Genomic DNA, 23,316 nt, shown 5'->3' with positions numbered 1-23,316 from the left:
TAAGCTATTACACTGATCGCGAGCTATATACTCTTATCCATTGAGGAGTTCCGTTCTCCATCGCCGAAGATATTCATCAGATCTTTACCAAATTAAAATGGGACCACCTCTGAAGTATGTCCTACAGAACAAAAAAAGAATTATCAAAATCGGTTCATAATTGACGGAGTAATCGTGTAACAAACATACAGTTGAATTGAGAACTTCCTCCTTTTCTTGAAGTCGGTTAAAATAGATAAGTACTAGCTGACCCGCCCCGGCTTCGCTCGGGTGGAATTTAGAAAATCTAGTTGGGGGTTGAATTTCCTAAAATCCTGAAACACGTAAAATTCCTTTCCTAAAATTCTGAACTTGAAAAATCACGGATTATCATACAAACTCTCATCCCCTATTTAACCCCCTTGGTAGTAGAATTTTCAAAAATCGTGATGTACTTATTTTTTATTTTTAACCGAAAGCTTAAATACTAATTTTTATCGATTTAACTTCAAAAATGACGGAATTCTTGGAAACTTCCATCCCCGATTTAACCCACTTAGGGGTGGAATTTCAAAAAATCCTTTCTTAGTAGATGCCTACTCTTTACAAAGAACACCTTCCAAATTTCATGTCTCTAGGATCAGTGGTTTAGGCTGTGCGTAGATATATAAGTCAGTCAGTCAGGACTTTGAATTTTATTTGGTTCATTCATGGATTTCCGCTGCTTCTATACAAGAGTTGGTGTTAATCGATCCACCGTATGTTAGCCGTCACAGCGCTCCGTCTATCTGCATCTGTATAATCGTGCCTATGTCTGAACCGGTCCTCTCCGGCAACCATTCCATCCAGCATCTCCAGCTGGCTTGCCGACAGCTCTTTCCACTTCACCCCTTTCAACTCCTCGAGTACCGGAGTTGATATTTCGACTTTATTGTGAGTGTCGTGTAAGAGAGAGTGGTGTCTTTCCATGCCTACTTTACATTGCTCTGTGGTAGAGCAACTTTGTTTTAACTGCCCATTAATCTCTATTGCTATAGAGTCGATTGCACGATGCAGATCGTTCTGGGGGTTTCCAGGTCGTTTATTGAGAAATCCCTTGTTTTTCAACGCGCTTCGTTCGGTTTCATCGACAAAGGCTGTGTTGGTGAACATCTGGAGGTTGTCGCCGAATTTGTTCTTCGGCATCTTTTGTATCTGAAGTAAATAATAACAAGTAATTTAATTTGATACTAGCTTATGCTCGCGACTTCGCCCGCGTGGACTACACAAATTTCAACCCCCTATTTTACTCCCTTAGCGGTAAAATTTTCAAAAATCCTTTCTTAGCGGACGTCTACGTCATGATAGCTATCTGCATGCCAAATTTCAGCCTGATCCGATCAGTAGTTTAAGCTGTGCTTTGATAGATCAGTCAGTCAGTCAGTCACCCTTTTCTTTTATATATATAGAAGATAGAAGATAGAAAAATAAATCAAATCGGTTCTGAAATCTCAGGGATTTCGGTGTATATAGGTAGAAAAACACAACTCTTTTTTTTGAAAGTCGGTTAAAAAAGTAACTCCTACCTCTTGCAATTTGTCGACCACAAGGCTGTGTCCCGTATTTACGCCGACGTTGCCGACGCGTTCGATGCTGCTGGACCGCTGGTAGGGCCGTAGCGCCGACACCGCTCGAGATATTCCCACCTAGACAACATTTATTCCCTTCTTGAAAAAAATAAAAAAAAGAATATTGCCCATGGTTATCATGACTAATATTCCCCTTCACCCTCCAACCAAGCGTAAAGCTTGTGCTAGAAGTGGGTACGACAATAGTGCAACGGGTGGGGTTTGAACCGCTGACCTTTCGGATTTCAGTCCGCTCCGTTTAGCTTTTTTTTAATAGAAATGACGAGCAAACGAGCAGGCGGGTCACCTGATGTTAAGTGATTACCGCCGCCCATGAACATTTGCATCTCCAGAGGAACCACCAATGCGTTGCCGGCCTTTCAGGAATTTGTTGGTCCGCCCCTTGAATAACCCCATGTTGTAATCTAATGGGAACACCGCCGAAGGGAGTTGATTCCACAGGATGCATGTGCGTGGAGAAAGGATCTGGCACAACGGGCGTTCGAAGTGCTCCAGACACCAGGTGGTGAGAGTGAAATTATTTGCGGTGGCGTGCGGTGCGGTTGTAGAAAAAGGAGGGTGGAATGAGATCAAACAACTCTTCAGAGCACTCCCCATTATATAGGCGATAGAACTCGCAAAGAGAGCTTACGTCTCTGCGGTGCTCCAAGCTTTCCAACGAGCCGGTTTGTTTGGGATCGTCCACAAGTCGAAGAACAGCCCGCCTTTGGATCGGATCAATTAATGGAAGGAGTTGGTACTGGGGTGCTCCGGCCTAAACGTGAGAGCAGTATTCCATTTGTGGACGGACTTGCACTTTATAGAGACGGAGCCTGTGCTCGGGCGCGAAGTACCACTTTGCTCTCTCACCTGGCCATGTCTGATCCTGTGCTCGGTGAGGTCCGCGCCCAGCAGCTCCTCGTAGGGCTCCATGCGGATAGGCAGCACCAGGTCGATCAGCCACAGCAGCGCCATGGTCACCAGGGCGGCCCAACTCGCCAGGCAGAGCCCTGTTGTGGCAATACTCCTCACCTGGCCGTGTCTGATCCTGTGCTCGGTGAGGTCCGCGCCCAGCAGCTCCTCGTAGGGCTCCATGCGGATGGGCAGCACCAGGTCGATCAGCCACAGCAGCGCCATGGTCACCAGGGCGGCCCAACTCGCCAGGCAGAGCCCTGTTGTGGCAATACTCCTCACCTGGCCGTGTCTGATCCTGTGCTCGGTGAGGTCCGCGCCCAGCAGCTCCTCGTAGGGCTCCATGCGGATGGGCAGCACCAGGTCGATCAGCCACAGCAGCGCCATGGTCACCAGGGCGGCCCAACTTGCCAGGCAGAGCGCTGTCAACGACTGCACACCTAACAGGTACCAGCCGCCGCCTGTTGGGATGAACATACGTCGGTGTTAAGGGAAGTCCATGTTTTCAGCGTACCTATTTTAATTTTCAGGTAATAGGTATATAATGTGTTTATAAACACTCTTGTGAAATAAAAGATCTTGCGTTGCTCTGTAAAGAGTATTATGTTTTATTAACGCCCTGACATTTTACAAGAACCAAACACATAAGTTGTTAAAGATTATCTTACCTGTAAAGAGAAACAACAATTGAAGCTATTATTTCACTGTTATTAGGTATTGTTTAAACTTTAAATTCTAATTTTATATTATAATTCGAAATTCACTCGCACAGCTAACGTTTTAATAAAATAACAACCTGACAGTTGACACTTGACAGCTCTCTCGGGTCAATGCGCGGCAGATTCAAATTATGTGATCATAGACATAGATAAGTGATGACATTGACATAGACAAATAAATGAAGAGAAATAAATGGGCTTCCTAAGGTCATTTATATCTCCCCCCCCAGCCGTCGTCAATTCAACACTGGAACCAATTTTGTTATGTGGAATAGGTTTGATTCACACTTCTTATGTCCTGTGTTTATTTTGTAGACTGAGGTTGAAATTTTTTCTAAGACCTCATACGGGCCAATTTTTAACTCATCTAGTTTTTTCCTGTTCAAACGGTTACCATTTTCAACATATACTAAGTCTCCTACTTTTAATTCACATGTTCTCCTGTTCTTGTCAAAGTATTGTTTATTATAATTGTGCGATTTTAAAGTGTTTTCCAATGCGGTTTTTCTATCCTTCAATAAATCATTACGGCTTTTATCTTGTTTCAATTCTTCTGGTAGTATATCAACATTTTTTCCTTCCAATAGATATTTTGGTGAAAATCCTGTTACAGTATGTTCCGTTTCATTATACTTTTTTGTGCATTCATGAGCAATAGTTGTCCAAGCTAATTTATCTTTCCTTTCATTTATCTTACATCTTATTTTATTTGTCAGTGTTTGATTTAATCTTTCATTCAGACCATTAGAAAATGGTGAATTCACTGCAGTAAAGATGATAGGTATATTCTCTTTGTCTAAGAAATTTTTAAAATCCTTTGAATTGATGCCGGGATATTGATCAGATAAAATTAAGCCAATTTTATTTTCACGTGTTACCTTTTGGACCAACCTTATAAAATCATTGGCATTTTGGGTTTTCGAAGTCAAAATATAAGCATATCTCGAAAAGTGGTCTACTAGGAGGTGTAAATATGTCTTTGTAGAACGTGAGCCACCAAATCCACCAATAGTATCTATAGACATTATTTCAAAAGGATAAGTAGCCGGACCTAAGTGAGACATTAGTCCAAAATTATATTTCCCTCTAGATTTGTTTTTTATACAGATTTCACAGTTGTCACAAATTTTTTTGATATTATATGTTAAATTTTTTGCTGTATAGAATGGATTAATTTTCCTTTTCATCTGTTGTATCCCAATATGACAGTACATATAATGTATTTTCTGTATAAATTTTTTACTAAATTCCTCAGTTAGTATTATCTTTTCCCTTTTCCCATCCTTACGATAGTATATGTTATCTTTTAATGTTACTTTATATTTATTCTGGTTTATATCTTGATTCCTTTTTTGATCATTTTGTATATCCTCTAGTTGAATCAAGTTTATAATTTTTAAAATTTCATCTTGATTTTCCCATGGGTCTAATACTGCATTTCTGCTTAAGCTATCTGCTTCCACATTGTATTTTCCTGGAGAGTATTCTATCTCAAAGTTGAACTGTGATAGGTAATACGTTAAGTCTCCTAGTTCCTCATCTGTTCTTGCCTTTATGTTCATTTTCTCTAAAGGTTTATGATCAGTGAAAACCTTGAATCTTTTTCCTATAAGCCAGTATTGCCAGTATTTTACTGCTTCCTTTATTGCTAAACATTCTAGATAAATGGCTTTTTTCTTTTTTTGTGTGTCATTTAATTTTCTTGAAAAATATGCACATGGTTTTTCTTCTCCACTGTGTTGAGGTTGCTTCAAAACAGCAGCGATACCTTGTATACTAGCGTCTGTATATATATGTATCGGGAGATTAGGGTCAAAGATCGCTAAAATAGGTTGCGAACAAAGTAATTTTTTTATTGTCTCAAAAGACTCTTGACATTTTCCTGACCAAATAAATTTTTGTCCTTTTCTTAACAAATTATGTAATGGATCTAATATTATTGATATTTTTGGCACATATTTCCCATAAAAGTTTATCTTCCCTAGAAACTGTCTAACATTTTTCTGGGTTTTCGGAACAGGGAAATTCTTTATAGCAATTAAGTTATCTTTCAGTGGAGTGACTGTATTATTCTTGATAATATGGCCCAAATATTTTACTGAGTCTTGTGCAAAGTTACATTTTGAGAATTTTAATCTAAAGCCTTCTTCTAATATTGCTTCCAGCAAAAGTGATAAGTGCTTGATGTGGTCTGAAAATGTCTCAGAAAATACCAAAATATCATCAATGTAGTTTACAGTGAAATCTGATAGTCTGTGTTTCCGTATAATACTACTCAATATTCTTTGAAAAATTGCAGGTGATGTTTTTAAACCGAATGGTAAGCATGTCCATTGGTAATGCCCATCCTGGGTAACAAATGCTGTTTTTTCCCTGTCTTCGATCTTCAAAGGAATGGACCAGAAGGCTGAATTTATATCTAGTGTTGAGAAGTATTTACACTTTGCAGTCTTTACCATCAAGTCTTCTATAAGTGGAAACGGCTGCGCTTGAGGAACCACAATTTTATTTAATTCACGAAAATCTATACATAGTCTTGATCTTTTCCCTTCTTCTTTTTTATAGGCCAGTGTTACTGGCGCAGCAAAAGGACTGCAGGACTCTTCAATTAGGTTCTCCTGTAATAACTTAGATACTTGCTGTTCAATTTCTTTTTTGTCTTCAATAGTGCACCTATAAGGTCTTTTACTACAGTATTTATCAATTAATAAATCAATATGTGCTTCATAGCCTTTCACAGTGCCTATATCATATTTATCCTTAGCAAAAAGAGGTTTATATTTGCATATTAAATCCTCTATCTCTGCCTGCTTTTGAACATCCAGATGATTGACAGAAATAATGAAACTAGTCTCTTCTACATGTTCATTGAAGTTTATTGTATATTTATCCTTAGTTTTATTCAGGACCTCCACATTTTTAATATAATTTTCCTCAATCTTACTATTTGAAATGTCCGATGGTATTCTTTTGGTTTTTAGGCTTACTTCTTCTTTATTATTATCTATTTTGAGGTTGATTGTACCCTGAGTAATTTCTAACTTCTCATTTTGAATCAGATGAAATTCTTTTATGCAGTCCAGACCAACTAAAAAGTCATAATCAAAGTTTTCTTCATCAATCACAAAAACATTAGCTTTTTTTCCATTTCAAAAATCTTTATCTTTAATGTTACTATTCCTTTAGTTTTTTTCACGCCATTAATCGTTTTTAAGTTTGCATTTTCAATTGCAATATTATTGTTATTAGGTTTCAAAGATAGTAATCTAGAATTTATTAAAGAAACGTTTGATCCAGAGTCATAAATCCCTGTTATTTCTAAGGAATCATTTAATAACAATTTAATTTTGATTAATGGCGGGATCACTAGTTTTTTGGATTTATTTCGTTTAATTCTGTTTCTAACTCTGAATTATTAACTGTTTTTATCTGATCTCTTTTTTGTTTATCATTATTTTTGTTTTTATACCAACACAAAGATTCGGAGTGATACCGGTTGCCTTTGTTTTCTTTCTCACAAATTCTGCATGGTTTGTAACTTCCATCTCGGTCTTTAATTTTATTTTCTAAACCTTTCATTTTTATTCCCGAATTCTTTTTATTCACTAGATGTTCCAAGCCCCTGATATTATTAAACAAATCCTTAGTCTCCTTTAAGCTAGTTCTATTGATTTTGTCTGCAATAAAATTTGGGAGCCCGGTGGCAATTAAATCAATTAACGTGGTATTATCCATTGATTTATTAACTTCTAATAAAAGTTTTTCCTTTTTCAAAGCATATTCCAGTAATGATCCTTGTCTATATTTGAATAGCATTGCATATCTCACTGGCGACCATCCCCTGTCTGCGTAAGTTTCACAGAAGTTTTCCTTCCACGTTGACCATTCCGAGTTTACTGTACATTTTATGAGTCTTGAACTGTACCAATCGAGGCATGAATCTTCTAAGAATAATCTCAAGGCCTCAATTTTCTTAGTGTCTTCTTCTATACCAACACGAATACATTCTGATTCAAAAATAGCCATCCATTGTGATACATTTGACATCTTATTATTGAATTTCTCTAATACAATTTTTTCTGTCAGCTTTTTTATATTGTCGGACTTCGATGAATTCTTTTTTTCAGCAAAATTCTCTAAGATTCTCGTCAAAGCCTCTTCTGAAATTCCAGAAGTAGAGGGCAGTGTCCGCGTTTCTTGTGTTGATTCCTCTAGCAAATATCCTTTAAACTGCATGTTTCCATCTTCATCTATGTAGGTACCACATATCTCTGGTGTTAGTGTAAACCAAACTTGTCTTCTATCATTTCTCTTTTGTAGTGTGGTTTTTACTTTTTGAAATGTTTGAGTTTTTATCAATGTGTCGTGCAGTTTTGCTGGTTGGAATTCTTCCGGCATTAAGAAGGTACGATTATTATTAGTTATTGATGTTAAGCAGATGACATTTGATTTCGGATCATCCATCGATTTTTTTACAACAAATTCCAATCTTAACTTCTCCATGTTCTTGCAAAAAATAGCTATAGAATTGTTGTTTTATAATGTGTTTATAAACACTCTTGTGAAATAAAAGATCTTGCGTTGCTCTGTAAAGAGTATTATGTTTTATTAACGCCCTGACATTTTACAAGAACCAAACACATAAGTTGTTAAAGATTATCTTACCTGTAAAGAGAAACAACAATTGAAGCTATTATTTCACTGTTATTAGGTATTGTTTAAACTTTAAATTCTAATTTTATATTATAATTCGAATTCACATCGCACAGCTAACGTTTTAATAAAATAACAACCTGACAGTTGACACTTGACAGCTCTCTCGGGTCAATGCGCGGCAGATTCAAATTATGTGATCATAGACATAGATAAGTGATGACATTGACATAGACAAATAAATGAAGAGAAATAAATGGGCTTCCTAAGGTCATTTATAGGTACTTACTTTAATTTTTTTGAAACCCGCGAATTCGTCTACGTAGATTAAGTTTTTAAAAAACCCGTGGAACTCTTTGATTTTCTGGGATAAAAAGTAACCTTTGTCACTTTCCAGATCCTGAACTCGCGTCGATCCGTTGCTCCGTTGCGACGTCATTGAAGGACAAATCAATAAACCAACAAACAAACACACTTTCGCATTTATAATAAGGGTACTGATGCGAAAGTGTGTCTCTCTGTCTGTCTATCTGCTAGCTTTTCACGGCCTATCTGTTCAACCAATTTTAATGAAATTTGGTACAGAGATAGCTTGCATCCCGGGAAGTACTTACATAGGCTACTTTTATCCCGAAAAAAACACACTTTTGCAAGTTTCACGTCTGAGAAACAGAGCAATGCCTAGCCTTGAGGAAGGCCTAGGAAGATGGCTATTCACTCTTGCCTTGAATTGAAGGTATTTAAAGCTCGAAGGTACCTTTGAAGAGTCCAGATCTTCCGTTGGTAGTATCCATTGGTATCGGATTGTCTGCGAACAATCCCACTGCAATGACACCTGGAAATCCAGAATGTTTATTTTCATGCGCAAAACCAAATTAATAGTTTAGTTTATTTTCATGTTAATAGATGGCGCTGTTGTAAGTTAGCTCGCGGTTATAATTTGTCTTCTTAAGTTTAATTAGGAAATAGTTAGTCACTGGCAGTAAGCGAAACTGTGGCCTAGCGGTCAAGGCGTCGGTCGCGAACCCAGAAGACGCAGGCTCGAATCCTGCCGGTTTTGCAATTTTTAATAAGTATGTATTTAAAATTATTTAGAAATTTCCTTGAAGTGTAGGACAATATCATAAAAATTATAAAAATATGGTGATATCAGCCTTTGATACGAGTTTGGGTACCAGGCTAACATAAATGTAGGCTAGGCACTGTGGAAGTCCTTACAAGAGACCTATGTCCAGCAGTGGACGTCTATTGGTTGACGATGATGATGGTGATACTCGTATAAGCCTTTGGGTACCAGGCTAACATAAATGTAGGCAGGCATACCCCATGGTAGCCCGTATGGTGTCAATCAGTGGCACAGATACGGTCAGATGCTGAGGGCCATAATGATGAGAAGGGAGGACAGAGAAAAGCAAGAATAAAAGGAGAGAGAGCAACCAGAGGGTCAGCACGAAGTAATGAAATACGGTTCCGTGCTGATCTCGCAGAGGGAGAGGTCGTTTAGTCCGTGCGAGTCGGACACACCCTGTCGATAGACAGAAGTCCGTTAGGGATTTTTCCTCCTAGAAAAAAAAAAACCCAAGTGCGAGTCAGGCTCGCGCAATGAGGGTTCCGTACTACAGTCGTATTTTTTCGACATTTTGCAGGATAATTCAAAAACTAGGATGCATAAAAACAAATAAAAATTTGTTTTAGAATGCACAGGTGAAGACCTTTCATATGATACCCCACTTGATATAGTTATCTTACTTAGAGAATTGAAAATACAAATTTTTCATTCATGACCACAATTTAATTTTTTTGTGTGTAACTACAAATTCACGATTTTTAGATTTTTCCCCAAATGTCAGCTATAAGACCTACCTTCCTGCCAAATTTCATGATTCTAGGTCAACGGGAAGTACCCTATTGGTTTCTTGACAGATAGACAGACAGACAACAAAGTGATCCTATAAGGGTTCCGTTTTTCCTATTGAGGTACGGAGCCCTAAAAAAAGCATACCCCACAGTCCGCAAGCGCCATGCACCGCAGAGGCTCCGACGGGGTCGTCGACTTTCATCTTGTCAAACATGGGCGCGGCCGCCGACGCTATGGCGGCGCCTATCATGCCTATCACGAGAGACTCCCATGCGCGGAAAAGGAAACAGCCAGCTGAAAAAATCTATTAATTAATTTACTTAGGCTAACCGCAGGAAAAGGTGACTGACTGACTGATCTATCAACGCACAGCTCAAACTACTGGACGGATCGGTCTATTTGGCATGCATTATGACGTAGGCACCCGCTAAGAAAGGATTTTTGAAAATTCAACCCCTAAGGGGGTGATATAGGGGCTTGAAATTTCTGTAGTACACGCGGACGAAGTCGCGAGCATAAGCTAGTCTATATATATAAAAGGAAAAGGTGACTGACTGACTGACTGACTGACTGATCTATCAACGCACAGCTCAAACTACTGGACGGATCGGGCTGAAATTTGGCATGCAGATAGCTATTATGACGTAGGCATCCGCTAAGAAAGGATTTTTGAAAATTCAACCTCTAAGGGGGTGATATAGGGGCTTGAAATTTCTGTAGTCCACGCGGACGAAGTCGCGAGCATAAGCTAGTGAATAATAAAAATAAAATAAAATAAATAAATAAAATGGTATGGACGTGACGATTCACGAAAAATTTATCTTAGATCCATACTAATATTATAAATGCGAAAGTGTGTCTGTCTGTCTGTCTGCTAGCTTTTCACGGCCCAACAGTTCAACCGATTTTGATGAAATTTGGTACAGAGTTAGCTTACATCCCGGGAAAGGACATAGGCTATTTTTCATCCCGAAAAATTGAAGAGTTCCCACAGGATTTTTAAAAACCTAATTCCACGCGGACGAAGTCGCGGGCATTAGCTAGTCTAAATAATATATAAAAGGAAAAGGTGACTGACTGACTGATCTATCAACGCACAGCTCAAACTACTGGACGGATCGCTCTGTTTGGCATGCATTATGACGTAGGCATCCGCTAAGAAAGGATTCTTGAAATTTCAACCCCTGGGTGAAATAGGTGTTTGAAAGGGAAAGGCCCATTCGTCAATGGGTTTTTGGCCAAAGTGCGTCATCAATGCACTGAAATTAGGTACAGAGATAGCTTGCATCCCGGGTAAGGAGTAAGGACATAGGTTATCCCGGAAAATCAAAGATTTCCCACGGGATTTTTGAAAACCTAAATCCAAGACATAATTTGATGGCATTAAAATAAGAGCATAAACAATAACAAGAAGACACGGGAGGTCGCGGGCATCAGCTAGTAGATACTACGAGTGACAGAGACAACGCTCTACAAAGTCGAAATCTCTTTCTAAAGTTCGTTCCTACCGGCTACTGTAACTGTAGGTACCTGTAATAGATACTAGGGATCCAAGGATGCTGTTTATAAGTTCCATGACATCTGCGCGCCCTTTGTTTTTGATTAAACTGTATCTGTAATAAAAATGGTTAACTATTATGAAAAGAGGTGAAAATGTACCGGCAAAGCCGTGCCGCCAAGCGATTTAGCGTTCCGGTACGATGCCGTGTAGAAACCAAAGGGGTATGGGTTTAATAAAAACTGCCATACCCCTTCCAGGTTAGCCCGCTATCATCTTAGACTGCATCATCACTTACCACCAGGTGAGATTGTAGTCAAGGGCTAACTTGTATCTGAATAAAAATAAAAAAAGTACAGTACGCGGCCGGAAGTAATGTACATCGACCTTTAGAGATAGCATATTTGTAGAGCATTGTCTCTGTCGTTGAGACCGACAAAACGTCATATAGATATGAGTGACAAAGACAACGCTCTACAAAGCCGAAATGGCATTCCAGAGGCCGATGTACATTACTTTCGCTCGCGTACTGTACTACCACGTTTATAACTTTTATTTTATTTTTGAATGGCGCGAAAATCTCAACCAATCATAGCGTCCATTCGTCTGCTATTGGTTGTTGCCTACGCGTCATGTTTTGTACGCGCGAATTGTGAGTGAAATAGCACGAGCATCTATCTGTTGTCTTATGTTAAAATCTTAAATGTCAAGCAAAAACAAGGAAGCTTGCTTTTTTGCGCAGATTTTTCCCCTAATATCTGCTATAAAACCTACTTCTTGCCAAATTTCATAATTCTAGGTCAACGGGAAGTACCCTGTAGGTTTCTTGACAGAACGACAGACAGACAGACCGACAGACAGACACGGACAACAAAGTGATCCTTTAAGGGTTTCGTTTTTCCTTTTGAGGTACGGAACCCTAAAAAAAACATCCGCGGATAGGATATAGATAAGATAAGGCTAGATTTTCAATAAAAAATGTCAAATAGATAGGATACTTACAGAAGGCCGAAGCAGCCACCTCCGAAAGATCCCATCATGGTCATGACAGCCGCCCGCGCTGCGTACTGCCATTTCGCGCCGCTTACCTGAAAATTATAGGTTATCATTTAGCAACGCGGGTAACTTTGAAAATTATAGGTTAGCATTTAGCAACGCGGGTAAGTTTGAAAATTATAGGTTAGCATTTAGCAACGCGGGTAAGTTTTAAAATTATAGGTTAGCATTTAGCAACGCGGGTAAGTTTGAAAATTATAGGTTAGCATTTAGCAACGCGGGTAAGTTTGAAAATTATAGGTTAGCATTTAGCAACGCGGGTAAGTTTGAAAATTATAGGTTAGCATTTAGCAACGCGGGTAAGTTTGAAAATTATAGGTTAGCATTTAGCACCGCGGGTAAGTTTGAAAATTATAGGTTAGCATTTAGCAACGCGGGTAAGTTTGAAAATTATAGGTTAGCATTTAGCAACGCGGTTAAGTTTGAAAATTATAGGTTAGCATTTAGCAACGCGGGTAAGTTTGAAAATTATAGGTTAGCATTTAGCAACGCGGTTAAGTTTAAAAATTAAAGTTTGAAAGAAAGAAATAAAACTAGTTTATTCATCTTATGCCTAAGGTACAAACAAACTTAAAATTAATGGTTGGTAGGTTTTTTTTTTAATAGATATACCTAGCGAGCAATCAAGCAGGCGGGTCACCTGATGTTAAGTGATTACCATGAACATTTGCAGCACCAGAGGAACCGCCGATGCGTTGCCGGCCTTTTAGGAATTTGTTGGTCCGCCCCTTGAATAACCCAATGTTGTAATCTAGTGGGAACACCGCTGATGGGAGTTGGTTCCACAGTAATTTGCATGTGCGTGGAAAGAAGGATCTGTCACAGCGGACGGTCGCAGTGCACCAGACACCCAGGTGGTGAGGGTGAAATTCGTTACGGTGGCGCGCAGTGCGGTTGTAGAAAAAATAAGGAAAAGTAGGAAAAGAAGGTTGTAGTATAAATATAAAAGTTTCTAGGAGAGATGTTATTTTCAGATCTGCGGATTCGGATTGAAGACCAAAGTCTTCGAACAGTGCGTGTTACCAGTGATGACATATGGATCCGAGACATGGTCGCTAACTATGGGCCTCATAAGAAAGCTCAGATTCACTCAGCGGGCGATGGAGAGAGCTATGTGCGGAGTTTCTCTACGTGATCAAATCAGCCCCCCGATTGTGTAGGAAAAACGTATTCATCGTTATCGTAATCGTCAAAAAATTCTGCCCTTTGATTGGTTGATTCGCTGTTTACATTTTCTCACAGTGCGTTGAATTTTTAAAAATCCTTTCTTAGCGGATGCCTACGTCATAATAGCTATCTGCATGCCAAATTTCAACCCAATCCGTCCAGTAGTTTGAGCTGTGCGTTGATAGATCAGTCAGTCAGCCAGTCAGTCAGTCATCTTTTCCTTTTATATATTTAGACTAGCGACCCGCCCTGGCTTCGCATGGGTGCAATGTAGATACTAATGTGGTGTCATTGAGGTGTCATTGCCTCGGAAACTCTCAAATGAGAGGATTTTTTCCGACCTAATTCACATTATTTCAATTTCTCTACGGATCTCTAATTTTTGAGAATTGAACTATACCTATAAGCCTTCCTCTTGAATCACTCTATCTATTGGTGAAAACCGCATTAAAATCCGTTGCGTAGTTTAAAAGATCTACGCGTTCATACATACATACATATATACAGACGCGGGAAGCGACTTTATTTTATACTCTGTAGAGATTCTGTGGGGAATTTCAACAGACTTAACTATCTAACAAGATCAATTAAGTGACAATTAGGTTCACTAGCGTGCTGGTAAATTGCAGCCATTTTGTTTTTAGCGGTAAATGTTTAAAATGGCGGCCGATTACGTACAATTTGTGGGTAATCAGCTCGATTTAAAACTAATTTTAGCAATTATGGATTCAAACTTCTGATTATCTACTAAACTGTGGATTTATCTAGATAAAAGGATAAACTGACTGACATATCAACGTAGGTATAAAGCGTAAAATTTGACTCCTCACGCGCCATTTTAACTTTTTGTGTCAAAAGTACGATTTTAATCCTTAGTTTAAAGGTGAACCGTAATTTTGACATGACAGTAATTGACCTATAGAGTTAAAATGCCGCGTGAGGAGTCATTTTGTACGGACTATATAGTGCGTGACAGGTCGAGATGGCAATCGGGGAGGGAACGCCCCGCACATCCGCACAGCCCCCGCGCCAACCCGGTGCAACCGAGCGCGGGTGACGTGCGGGTGTGCGGGGCGTCCTCCCGCCTCATACCCAGATTGCCATCTCTTCATCATCATCATCATCATTATCAATCAATAGACGTCCACTGCTGGACATAGGTGTTTTGTAGAGAATTCCACACGCCACGGTCTTGCGTCGCCTGAATCCAGTGGCTTCCTGCTCCTGTATAATGTTTCTTTTTTCTCTGGAGATAAGGAACCTTAAAAAGAGCTGAAAAATAGAATTTATGGCACAAGAAAACCCACCACCTCCCATGGCCCCACCAACCTCGTGGTTACGTATATGGGCTGAAACGCGGGAGGGCGCCCGTTCGGTAGGTACTTGGTCGGTGGCTCTTTCCCGGGGCGCCTTCTTGACTCCTTACAAATTCTTTCTATCCTTTCCTTTGAGGCTTTCTCCCCTTTCTGGGGCAGACGTGCACAAAAACGCAGATCCCCGCGTGCCCCGCGGTCCGGATCCTTCCTCAAACACCCACTGATCCATGATCACGGTCCGAGCTGTTCCGCCTCTTGTGCCAGTGGTGCGCGAACTCCTATAGCTTACCGAAGCTTTCCGCTGATGCAACGAGGTCCTGAAAGTAGACCGGACCCTCCTCCTCACGAACGATCCCGTCCAGCAGGTGATGGCAAGGGAAAAATCCGAAAACCGTGAAGTTGTGGTTAAATAAAATCAGTAAGACTGATACTCACTCCATAGGTGCTGCCCGAGTTGAACGCCAGCCATCCCCACCACAGCACGAAGGTTCCCATCACCGCGTTGACTGGATTGCCCAGAGGTAGAGGCGCAGTACCTCGCGCGTAGCGACCCAGGCGTGGGCCCAGCATCAGAGCTGAGGCGAACGCTGAAGCCCCGCCTATGGACAAACGGCTCTTCTATTTTAGTGACGGTTTAATGAAGTATGATCAGGAATCGCAGTGACCTTGTACTTATAATGCCATCACCTGGGTAAACAGGTTGTAAACCGATGGAGATCCTCTATTGTATTGTACGCGACAGATCGAGGTAACAATGGGGGTAGGGACGCCCCGCTCACCCGCACAGCCCCCATGCTAACCCGGTGCGGGCAAGCGTGGGTGATGTGCGGGTGTGCGGGGCTTCCTACCGCCTCATACTCCGATTTCCCGATTGTTGGTTTGTCCTTCAATCACGTCTCAACGGAGCAACGGATCGACGCAACTTTTACGCATGGGTATAGTTAAAGACCTGAAGAGTGACATATGCTATTTTTTATCCCGGAAAATCAAAGAGTTCTCGCAGAATTTTTAAAACCTAATTCCACGCGAACGAAGTCGCGGGCTAGTAATAAATATAGCAGATAGCGTGCAGCGGCAGAGTGGGCCGCCCTTTCGGACAAGTGTGCAGCCTAAGTCAAAGACCGTCCCTTCATGATAACCCCAACCGTTCTACCAAGAGTGTTACAACTAATAAGAAGACTAGGCTTATATGCTACCAGGTTATCATAAATATAGAAGAGCACTCACCGACCAAATGTACAGGGCCAGAGCCGGCGATGTCCACCGCGCCCAGCTTGTTCAAGAAGCCGTGTTTGCCCCACACCCAGCCCGCTGGCACGCAGTACACTATTGTGTTGAGAAACGAGAAAAGGCAGTAGGCTTTGAAGTTACATCTGAAATCAAAAAACCAGCCAAGTGCGAGTCAGGCTCGCGCAACGAGGGTTCCGTACTACAGTCGTATTTTTTCGTCATTTTGCACGATAATTCAAAAACTATGATGCTTAGAAATAAATAAAAATCTGTTTTAGAATGTACAGATGAAGACCTTTCTTATGATACCCCACTTGATATAGTTATCTTACTTCAAAATTTAAAACACTAATTATCAGTTCATGACGACAATTTAATTTTTTTTGTGTGATGTAATCACAAATTTACGGTTTTCAGATTTTTCCCCGAATGTCAGCTATAAGACCTACCTACCTGCCAAATTTCATGATTCTAGGTCAACGGGAAGTACCCTGTAGGTTTCTTGACAGACCGAGAGACAAACTGAGAGTTCTCTCACTCTAGTTCACTCTGGTGGGAAAAAAGGTGATGGGGGGGGGGTACCTCTCGGCCATGGCCCCACTGACGATGGTGGTGGCGGTGGTCGCGAATGACAGCTGGAAGAGGAACGACGCGAACACCGGCCCCATGAGCGGGTCGCCCACCGGTGGGTCCACTAGGAAGTTGCCCACGCCGATGAAGGAGTTCGAGAGTGGGCCTTCGCCGAAGGACATCCCGTAGCCGAAGATCCAGTAGGTTAGACCTGATGATAAGAAAAAGATCGCCTCGAATAATACATTACAATTTACAAACAATCGGTAGAGATCAGTCCACAGCTTACAAGTCAGTCTCCAGCTTTACGTTCATGAGATACAGCGCGCTGACAGACAGACAGACAGTACGCGTAGTATAAAATTTTACGTCTCACCAACGTTGCTCTAATTCGAGAGTCGAAACACAATAACGTCAAAGTAAAATGGATCTAAATAGCCTTGGATTGAAGTCGAAAATTCAATGCCACTGATTTTAATTTTGCAACATTTCCGCTTGGAGCGCTGCCTGTAGATGTGTAGACAAACATGAGCTTTACAACAAGGCAGTTAAGATCCAGTTTACTATACGCGGAAATGTTTCGACACTCGAATACTATCAATATTGGTGAGACATAAAATCTTGTACTAAGCGTACAGACATACGGTCAGACAGCGGGGGCTTGGTAATAGGGTCCCGTTAGCACCCTTCTGGTACGGAACCCTGATTACAATATTTTTTATTATACAGAGTGTAACCAGAACGAAAACAGGTACTGATGATTACTGAGTGATATGATACCACAAAAAAACGCAAAATAAAATCCTATAATTTTATAAAAGTTTACGATATATTGCAAATAAAACATCTGACTGACGCTATAGGTCAACGAAGGTTGCGTAAGTAGGCCACTCGGGGTCAATGCCACGCCGTAGGGGGGGGGGGGGGCAGTGACCCGAGACATTTTAATTCAATAATTACTTAAATCAAAATATTTGAATAAATATATATACCTACCCTACCTATTATAGCTTAATATCCTGGACACTTACCGCCAAGTGAGATGTCGGCCAAATTCTTCATCATTATATTAGCTTCATTTTTGATTGACACGCAGCCGGATTCCAGCATGCCGAAACCTTAAAAATAAGCATAAATGTCATCATCATCATCATCATCATCATCATCATCATCATCATCATCATCATCATCATCATCATCATCATCATCATCATCATCATCATCATCATGATCAACCCATCACTGGCGCACTACTGACCACAGGTCTCCTTTCAGAATGAGGAGGGGTTTTTTTTTAAATTTTTTATTCATTACTAGAAGATGCCCGCGACTACGTCCGCGTGAATTTAGGTTTTTAAAAATCCCTTGGGAACTCTTTAATTTTCCGGGATCAAAAGTAATCTATTGTCCTTCCCCGGGATGTAAGCTATCTCTATACCAAATTTCATCAAAATCGGTTAAACGGATGGGCCGTGAAAAGGAATAGGAATCTAAATATATAAAAGGAAAAGGTGACTGACTGACTGATCTTTCTACGCACAGCTCAAACTACTGGACAGATCGGGCTGAAATTTGGCATGCAGATAGCTATTATGACGTAGGCATTCGCTAAGAAAGGATTTTTGAAAACTCAACCCCTAAGGGGGTGAAATAGGGGTTTGAAGTTTGTATGAAAGTCTGTCAGTTTTGAAGTGTCTATAAAGAAGTTTTGTAGTTAATATTTTTGCAATTAGCAGTATGATCTTTAAATCTCATAGTTAAAGATCAACCCTAAAGGTGTAAAATAAGGGTTTAAATTTTTTGTAGTCGACGCGGACGAAGTCGCGGGCATAAGCTAGTTAATACTACTTAGTCAAAAATAAAACTCCATTCTCATTCTCAGCACTATCATGATGTACAAAGCACTAGTTGGGTGAATCAATTATAATATAATTAATTTAATAGCTCATCAATCACATGGACTGAGTAGCTATGGCCTCACATATAAAAAGCATATATAAAACGCATATAAATCAAATATACCAACTACAACTAGGTACGTCTTTTTAAACAATGGTAGGTAACTACCTAAAAAATTTACGAGCAATACAGAAACGATTACCATTTGTTGTTTAACTAGCTTTGGTCCGCGTGGGCTACACAAAATTCAAACCCCTATTTCACCCTCTTAGGGGTTGAATTTTCAAAAATCCTCTCTTAGCGGATGCCTACGTCATAATAGCTATCTGCATGCCGAATTTCAGCGCGATCCGTCCAGTAGTTTGAGCTGTGCGTTGATAGATCAGTCAGTCAGTCAGTCAATCACCTTTTCCTTTTATATATATAGATTAAGATTATTGTAAAGTAATGCCAGTAGATATAAAAACAAAATACTTAATTCTAACTGAACAATACCTGACCTCAAATAAAAGTCGAATATAATAAAAAATTAAGAAGTCATACAAATCCTAGATTGCAAACCCCTTGTAAATAACTTAAGGTGAGACTTGAGTGAGTAGGTAAGTGAGGCCTTTTGCAGCGGGAAAATTTTAGATCTCATGAGAAACCAGAAATTTTACGGACGAAGTCGCGGGAAAGTGTTAGTATTATAATTAGGTACTTATCAATTAAGAATGCCAAATGTAAATGTAAATAATTTATTTACAAAGTGTATTTTATGTAAATGTAAAATCGAGACTGCAGTAAGTAGGTAGGTATCTTAATGTTTCGAAAGTGTCTAAACTTTACAAATGTTTCATCATCATCATCATGATTAACCCATCACCGGCTCACTACAGAGCACGGGTCTCCTCTCAGAGTGAGAAGGGTTTTTGGCCATAGTCTACCACGCTGGCCATGTGCGGATTGGTAGACTTCACACACCTTTGAGAACATTATGGAGAACTCTTAGGCATGCAGGTTTCCTCACGATGTTTCCCTTCACCGTTAAAGCAAGTGATATTTAATTACTTAAAACGCACATAACTCCGAAAAGTTAGAGGTGCGTGCCCGGGATCGAACCCCCGACCTCCGATTAGAAAGCGGACGTCCTAACCACTAAGACTAGACCTGGGCGCGTTTGGAACCCTCGTAGCTTTAGTTTTAAGTTTGCGTAATAATTATCGCCACTATATCTTAGAAATCCAACATCCTGACCATCAAAAAGAGTTATTAATTACCTATTTTGAATAAAAACTAGGCTATCACAGCTTATTACCAATATTTTACTTTATTCTAATTTACATCAAAGTTTTATTACACAACGTTAAAATGTATAAACTAAGTACCGTTGATTCAATACTAAATTTTGAATGAGTTGAAAACTTCTAAACTCAGCAATATCTCGCTGTTTTTTATTTGTAAAATGTAAAGCAGTCACTCAAGAAGTGGACTAAAAAACCATAAAGGTCGCCGGTTCAAACCCCGCCCGTTGCACTATTGTCGTACCTACTCCTAGCACAAGCTTGACGCTTAGTTGGAGGGGAAAAAATACTTTACAACGTTAAAGTGTAATTTAAGATGATTTTAAGTGACTGTAAAATCAAGATTGCGCTTTAAATGTTTCAAAAGTGTGTAAACTCTACAATTGTTTTACTAATCACTGTATTGTAAAGTTTACTATGTTTGAATGAATCGAAAATAACTATTGCCTGTACAAAATCTAAATAGATACTTAAAAGGAAAAGGTGACTGACTGACTGACTGATATATCAACGCACAGCTCAAACTACTGGATGCATCGGGCTGAAATTTGGCATGCAGATAGCTATTATGACGTAGGCATCCGCTAAGAAAGGATTTTTGAAAATTCAACCCCTGAGGGAGTGAATTAGGAGGTTGAAATTTCTGTAGTCCATGCGGGCGAAGCCGAGGGCATCAGCTAGTGTAACAATACAACTACCTACCACATATAAATATTGCAAAATTTTAAGGAAAGATCCTTTCTTAATCTAATTGGGTGAGGTATAAAGAGCTTACATAGTAGATTACCTTGGACTTAATAATCATACTTATCATTTTATCCTGCTTCTGAAGTAAAATGTATAATAATATTGTAAATTTATCACTTGAAAAGAGAAACCGCCGAGTTTCTTGCTGGGTCTTCTCGGTAGGAACGGCATTCCGAACCAGTGGTAAATTAAACTAGTTGACGATTCAAAAGCACTTGTAATAAGTCTACTTGAATAAAAATATATTCTATTCTAAAATATATTCTATTCTATTCTATTTCACCTCAAAGTACGGTACGCCTACATTCAAAAGCCGGCCAAGTGTGTGTCGGACTCGCACTCGAAAGGTTCTGTACCATCGTACAACATAACACTGAGTTTCTTACTGACTCTTCTCAGTACAATCTACTTTCCTAAACGTTAATCGGTGCTAGAGTCTTGATATATCTTAATTCATACCTTTGTTTTTTTTTTGTTGTACCTCCTTTTTGAAAGTCGGTTAAAAAGTAGCCTATGGTTATTCCTTGGTTAATTCTCTACCTACTACAGACAGACAAACATTTTAAAAACGTGTGATTCAGTTATGGTAGGTACAGTTGAAATAACTATAAGTTCATAAACTCAATATGAGGTAATTATTTTGATACTAGCTGATGCCCGCGACTTCGTCCGCGTGAAATTAGGTTTTTAAAAATCCCGTGGGAACTCGTTGATTTTCCGGGATAAAAAGTAGCCTATGTCACTCTCCAGGTCCTCTCTAGGTCACCCTAGAATTATGAAATTCGGTAGGTAGGTCTTATAGCACACTTAAGGGAAACCGTCTATCGGTTGGTGATGATGATGAAGATTATTTACCAGGTAGTGTCTTCCAGGTCGATTTCGAAGTTTTCTTGTAGTGTTGGTCAGATTTGGGGATCGCAGTCCAATGTGGTAGGACCAGTTTCCGTCCATTTTGGCTTTTCAAATCTTAATATATAAAACGCATAAAATGTCTACCTATCTCCGTTATAGACTTTGAAAGCATCCAAAGGATGTGTCCTAAATCGGGTGCATTAGAAAGGCAATAATGCGAGGAAAAAATTACATTAGGCAATATTTTTTAGGGTAGTAGTACACGCCGGGTATCAGTTAGTACAAAAAGTTATGTAACCTTTACCTGTTTGCATAGTAAATATGATGAAGGATGACGTCAAGATCCAGTTAGTGTCTTCCAGGTCGATTTCGAAGTTTTCTTGTAGTTGCACTGTAGTGTTGGTCAGGTTTGGAGACCGCAGTCCAATGTGGTAGGACCAGTTTCCGTCCATTTTTGATTTTGAATAAATAAATACCTACTTAATTAATAATTATTTAAAATTTATTATATTAGGTAAGTATATTTATTTAGCATTGTGCTTAGATAATTTTAAAGTACCTCTTTACTGAAAAAGTTTATTATTTAAAATTAAATATTCGTTATTTGCTGGTCACGTCATATTGTAGTTTAATTTATTTAATTTTTCTTCTTTTATTTATTTTCTTAATTATTTATTGACTACTTCCATATACCTACTTATTTAGTTAATTTTTTCGAGTTTAATAATAAACACATAATAAAGTTAATTTAATTTATCACAATGTTATTTAATTTTATCTATTTAGATTTAAATTTTTATAATAAGTATTAGGTAATGTAGATCACAATTTTCATCACTTTGTGTAATTTTTTTCAACGCACAACACGATCGTCCGTTTCAAAATATCGTTAATAAATGAAGAACTCGTAGCACTGACTATCTTTATGAAGTACTTAGGTTCAAGTTCAAGCAATTTTAGAACCTCGTTTTTCAAGGTTTCGCTGAAAGACTGTAAAATGAAATTGTCTTTTAAACCTATGTTAATATTATATGTAATATCTCACACGACTATAGGTACCTACTCACGTGTTTAGTCGATGTTAGCCTAACTAGTTTCGAACCCATCCGGGGTCCTTTTGCAAAGGGAGTCAGTTCGCGCACGCGGTGCAGTTAAGAATGCCCCGTGCGTGACGCGTGCGCGAACTGACTCCCTTTGAAAAAGGACCCCGGATGGGTTCGAAACCAGTTGCTTTAAACGTAGTTCCGAAAAGTTAAAGTAGCATGCCCGGGATTCGAATCCAGTTCCTGTCGAATAGGTCACGAAAAATCGATATGCATAGTTACATTTTTGTTTCGTTTGCCGCGGAGACCCTGGGGCCATGGAGTCTTAGTGCTGAATTTTATTTAACAGACAGTTCACCGCGATTATAGCCTCATCTGGTGACAGAAGCGCTGGCTCATTTTTTGCGCAACGGATCAGCCTGGCTGTTCAGCGCGGAAATACAGCCAGTATCCTTGGTACCATTCCACGTGGGCATGATTTGTAGGTACGGTAATTACCTAGATGAGGCTAGCTTTAGGTAAGTTTTGTTGTGAATTGTCTTTAAAAAAACCGGCCAAGTGCGAGTCAGGCTCGCGCAACGAGGAGGAGGAAGACCTTTCATATAAGTTATGACACCCCACTTGATATAGTTATCTTACTTCGAAAATTGAAAATATTAAATTTTAGTTCATGACCACCATTTAATTTTTTTGTGTGTTAACCACAAATTCACGGTTTTCAGATTTTGCCCCTAATGTCTGCTATAAGACCTACCTACCTACCTGCCAAATTTCATGATTCTAGGTCAACGGGAAGTACCCTGTAGGTTTCTTGACAGACAGACGGACAGACAGACAGACAACAAAGTGATCCTATAAGGGTTCCGTTTTTCCTTTTGAGGTACGGAACCCTAAAAACACTGAACGTGAAAATAATATCATTAGTAA

General features: G+C 39.5%; 2 protein-coding genes across 3 annotated transcripts; both read right to left on the bottom strand.

Moving 5' to 3' along the window:
- Nucleotides 1–359: 359 nt before the first annotated feature.
- Nucleotides 360–22,184, bottom strand: Amt (Ammonium transporter). 2 transcript variants are annotated; one of them, XM_069507934.1, is made up of 12 exons: nt 21,651–22,184; nt 17,597–17,683; nt 16,578–16,776; nt 15,993–16,138; nt 15,201–15,364; nt 12,229–12,314; nt 11,250–11,341; nt 9,873–10,022; nt 8,628–8,705; nt 2,619–2,959; nt 1,545–1,664; nt 360–1,173 (listed from the first exon to the last, which is right to left on the bottom strand). In XM_069507934.1, the coding sequence occupies exons 1-12, from the start codon at nt 21,796–21,798 to the stop codon at nt 724–726; spliced, it is 2,061 nt and encodes a 686-aa protein (XP_069364035.1). In that variant the 5' UTR covers nt 21,799–22,184; the 3' UTR covers nt 360–723. The 2 variants fall into 2 exon arrangements, with proteins under 2 accessions (XP_069364035.1, XP_069364036.1); XM_069507935.1 differs by having other exon boundaries at nt 11,259–11,341; nt 21,651–22,183.
- LOC138404289 (uncharacterized) lies at nt 6,363–7,972 on the bottom strand. Its single transcript, XM_069507983.1, has 2 exons — nt 7,883–7,972; nt 6,363–7,803 (listed from the first exon to the last, which is right to left on the bottom strand). The coding sequence occupies exon 2, from the start codon at nt 7,718–7,720 to the stop codon at nt 6,584–6,586; it is 1,137 nt and encodes a 378-aa protein (XP_069364084.1). The 5' UTR covers nt 7,721–7,803; nt 7,883–7,972; the 3' UTR covers nt 6,363–6,583.
- Nucleotides 22,185–23,316: the final 1,132 nt, after the last annotated feature.

The sequence above is a fragment of the Maniola hyperantus genome, chromosome 27, assembly GCF_902806685.2.
Source record: "Maniola hyperantus chromosome 27, iAphHyp1.2, whole genome shotgun sequence".
In the NCBI taxonomy this organism is placed as follows: domain Eukaryota; kingdom Metazoa; phylum Arthropoda; class Insecta; order Lepidoptera; family Nymphalidae; genus Maniola; species Maniola hyperantus.
This window is presented reverse-complemented; position numbering and strand designations above follow the sequence as displayed.

Bases quoted from the DNA above. Each gene is read 5' to 3' on its own strand.
- LOC138404289 (XM_069507983.1), bottom strand. From the start codon at position 7,720: ATGGAGAAGTTAAGATTGGAATTTGTTGTAAAAAAATCGATGGATGAT.
- Amt (XM_069507934.1), bottom strand. From the start codon at position 21,798: ATGGACGGAAACTGGTCCTACCACATTGGACTGCGGTCTCCAAACCTG. The intron at 15,365-15,992 runs GTGAGTGCTCTT...GTTTGTCCATAG, and splicing joins TGGCCCTGTACATTTGGTCG to GCGGGGCTTCAGCGTTCGCC. The intron at 10,023-11,249 runs GTTACAGTAGCC...AGATTTTTTCAG, and splicing joins ATCTATTACAGGTACCTACA to CTGGCTGTTTCCTTTTCCGC.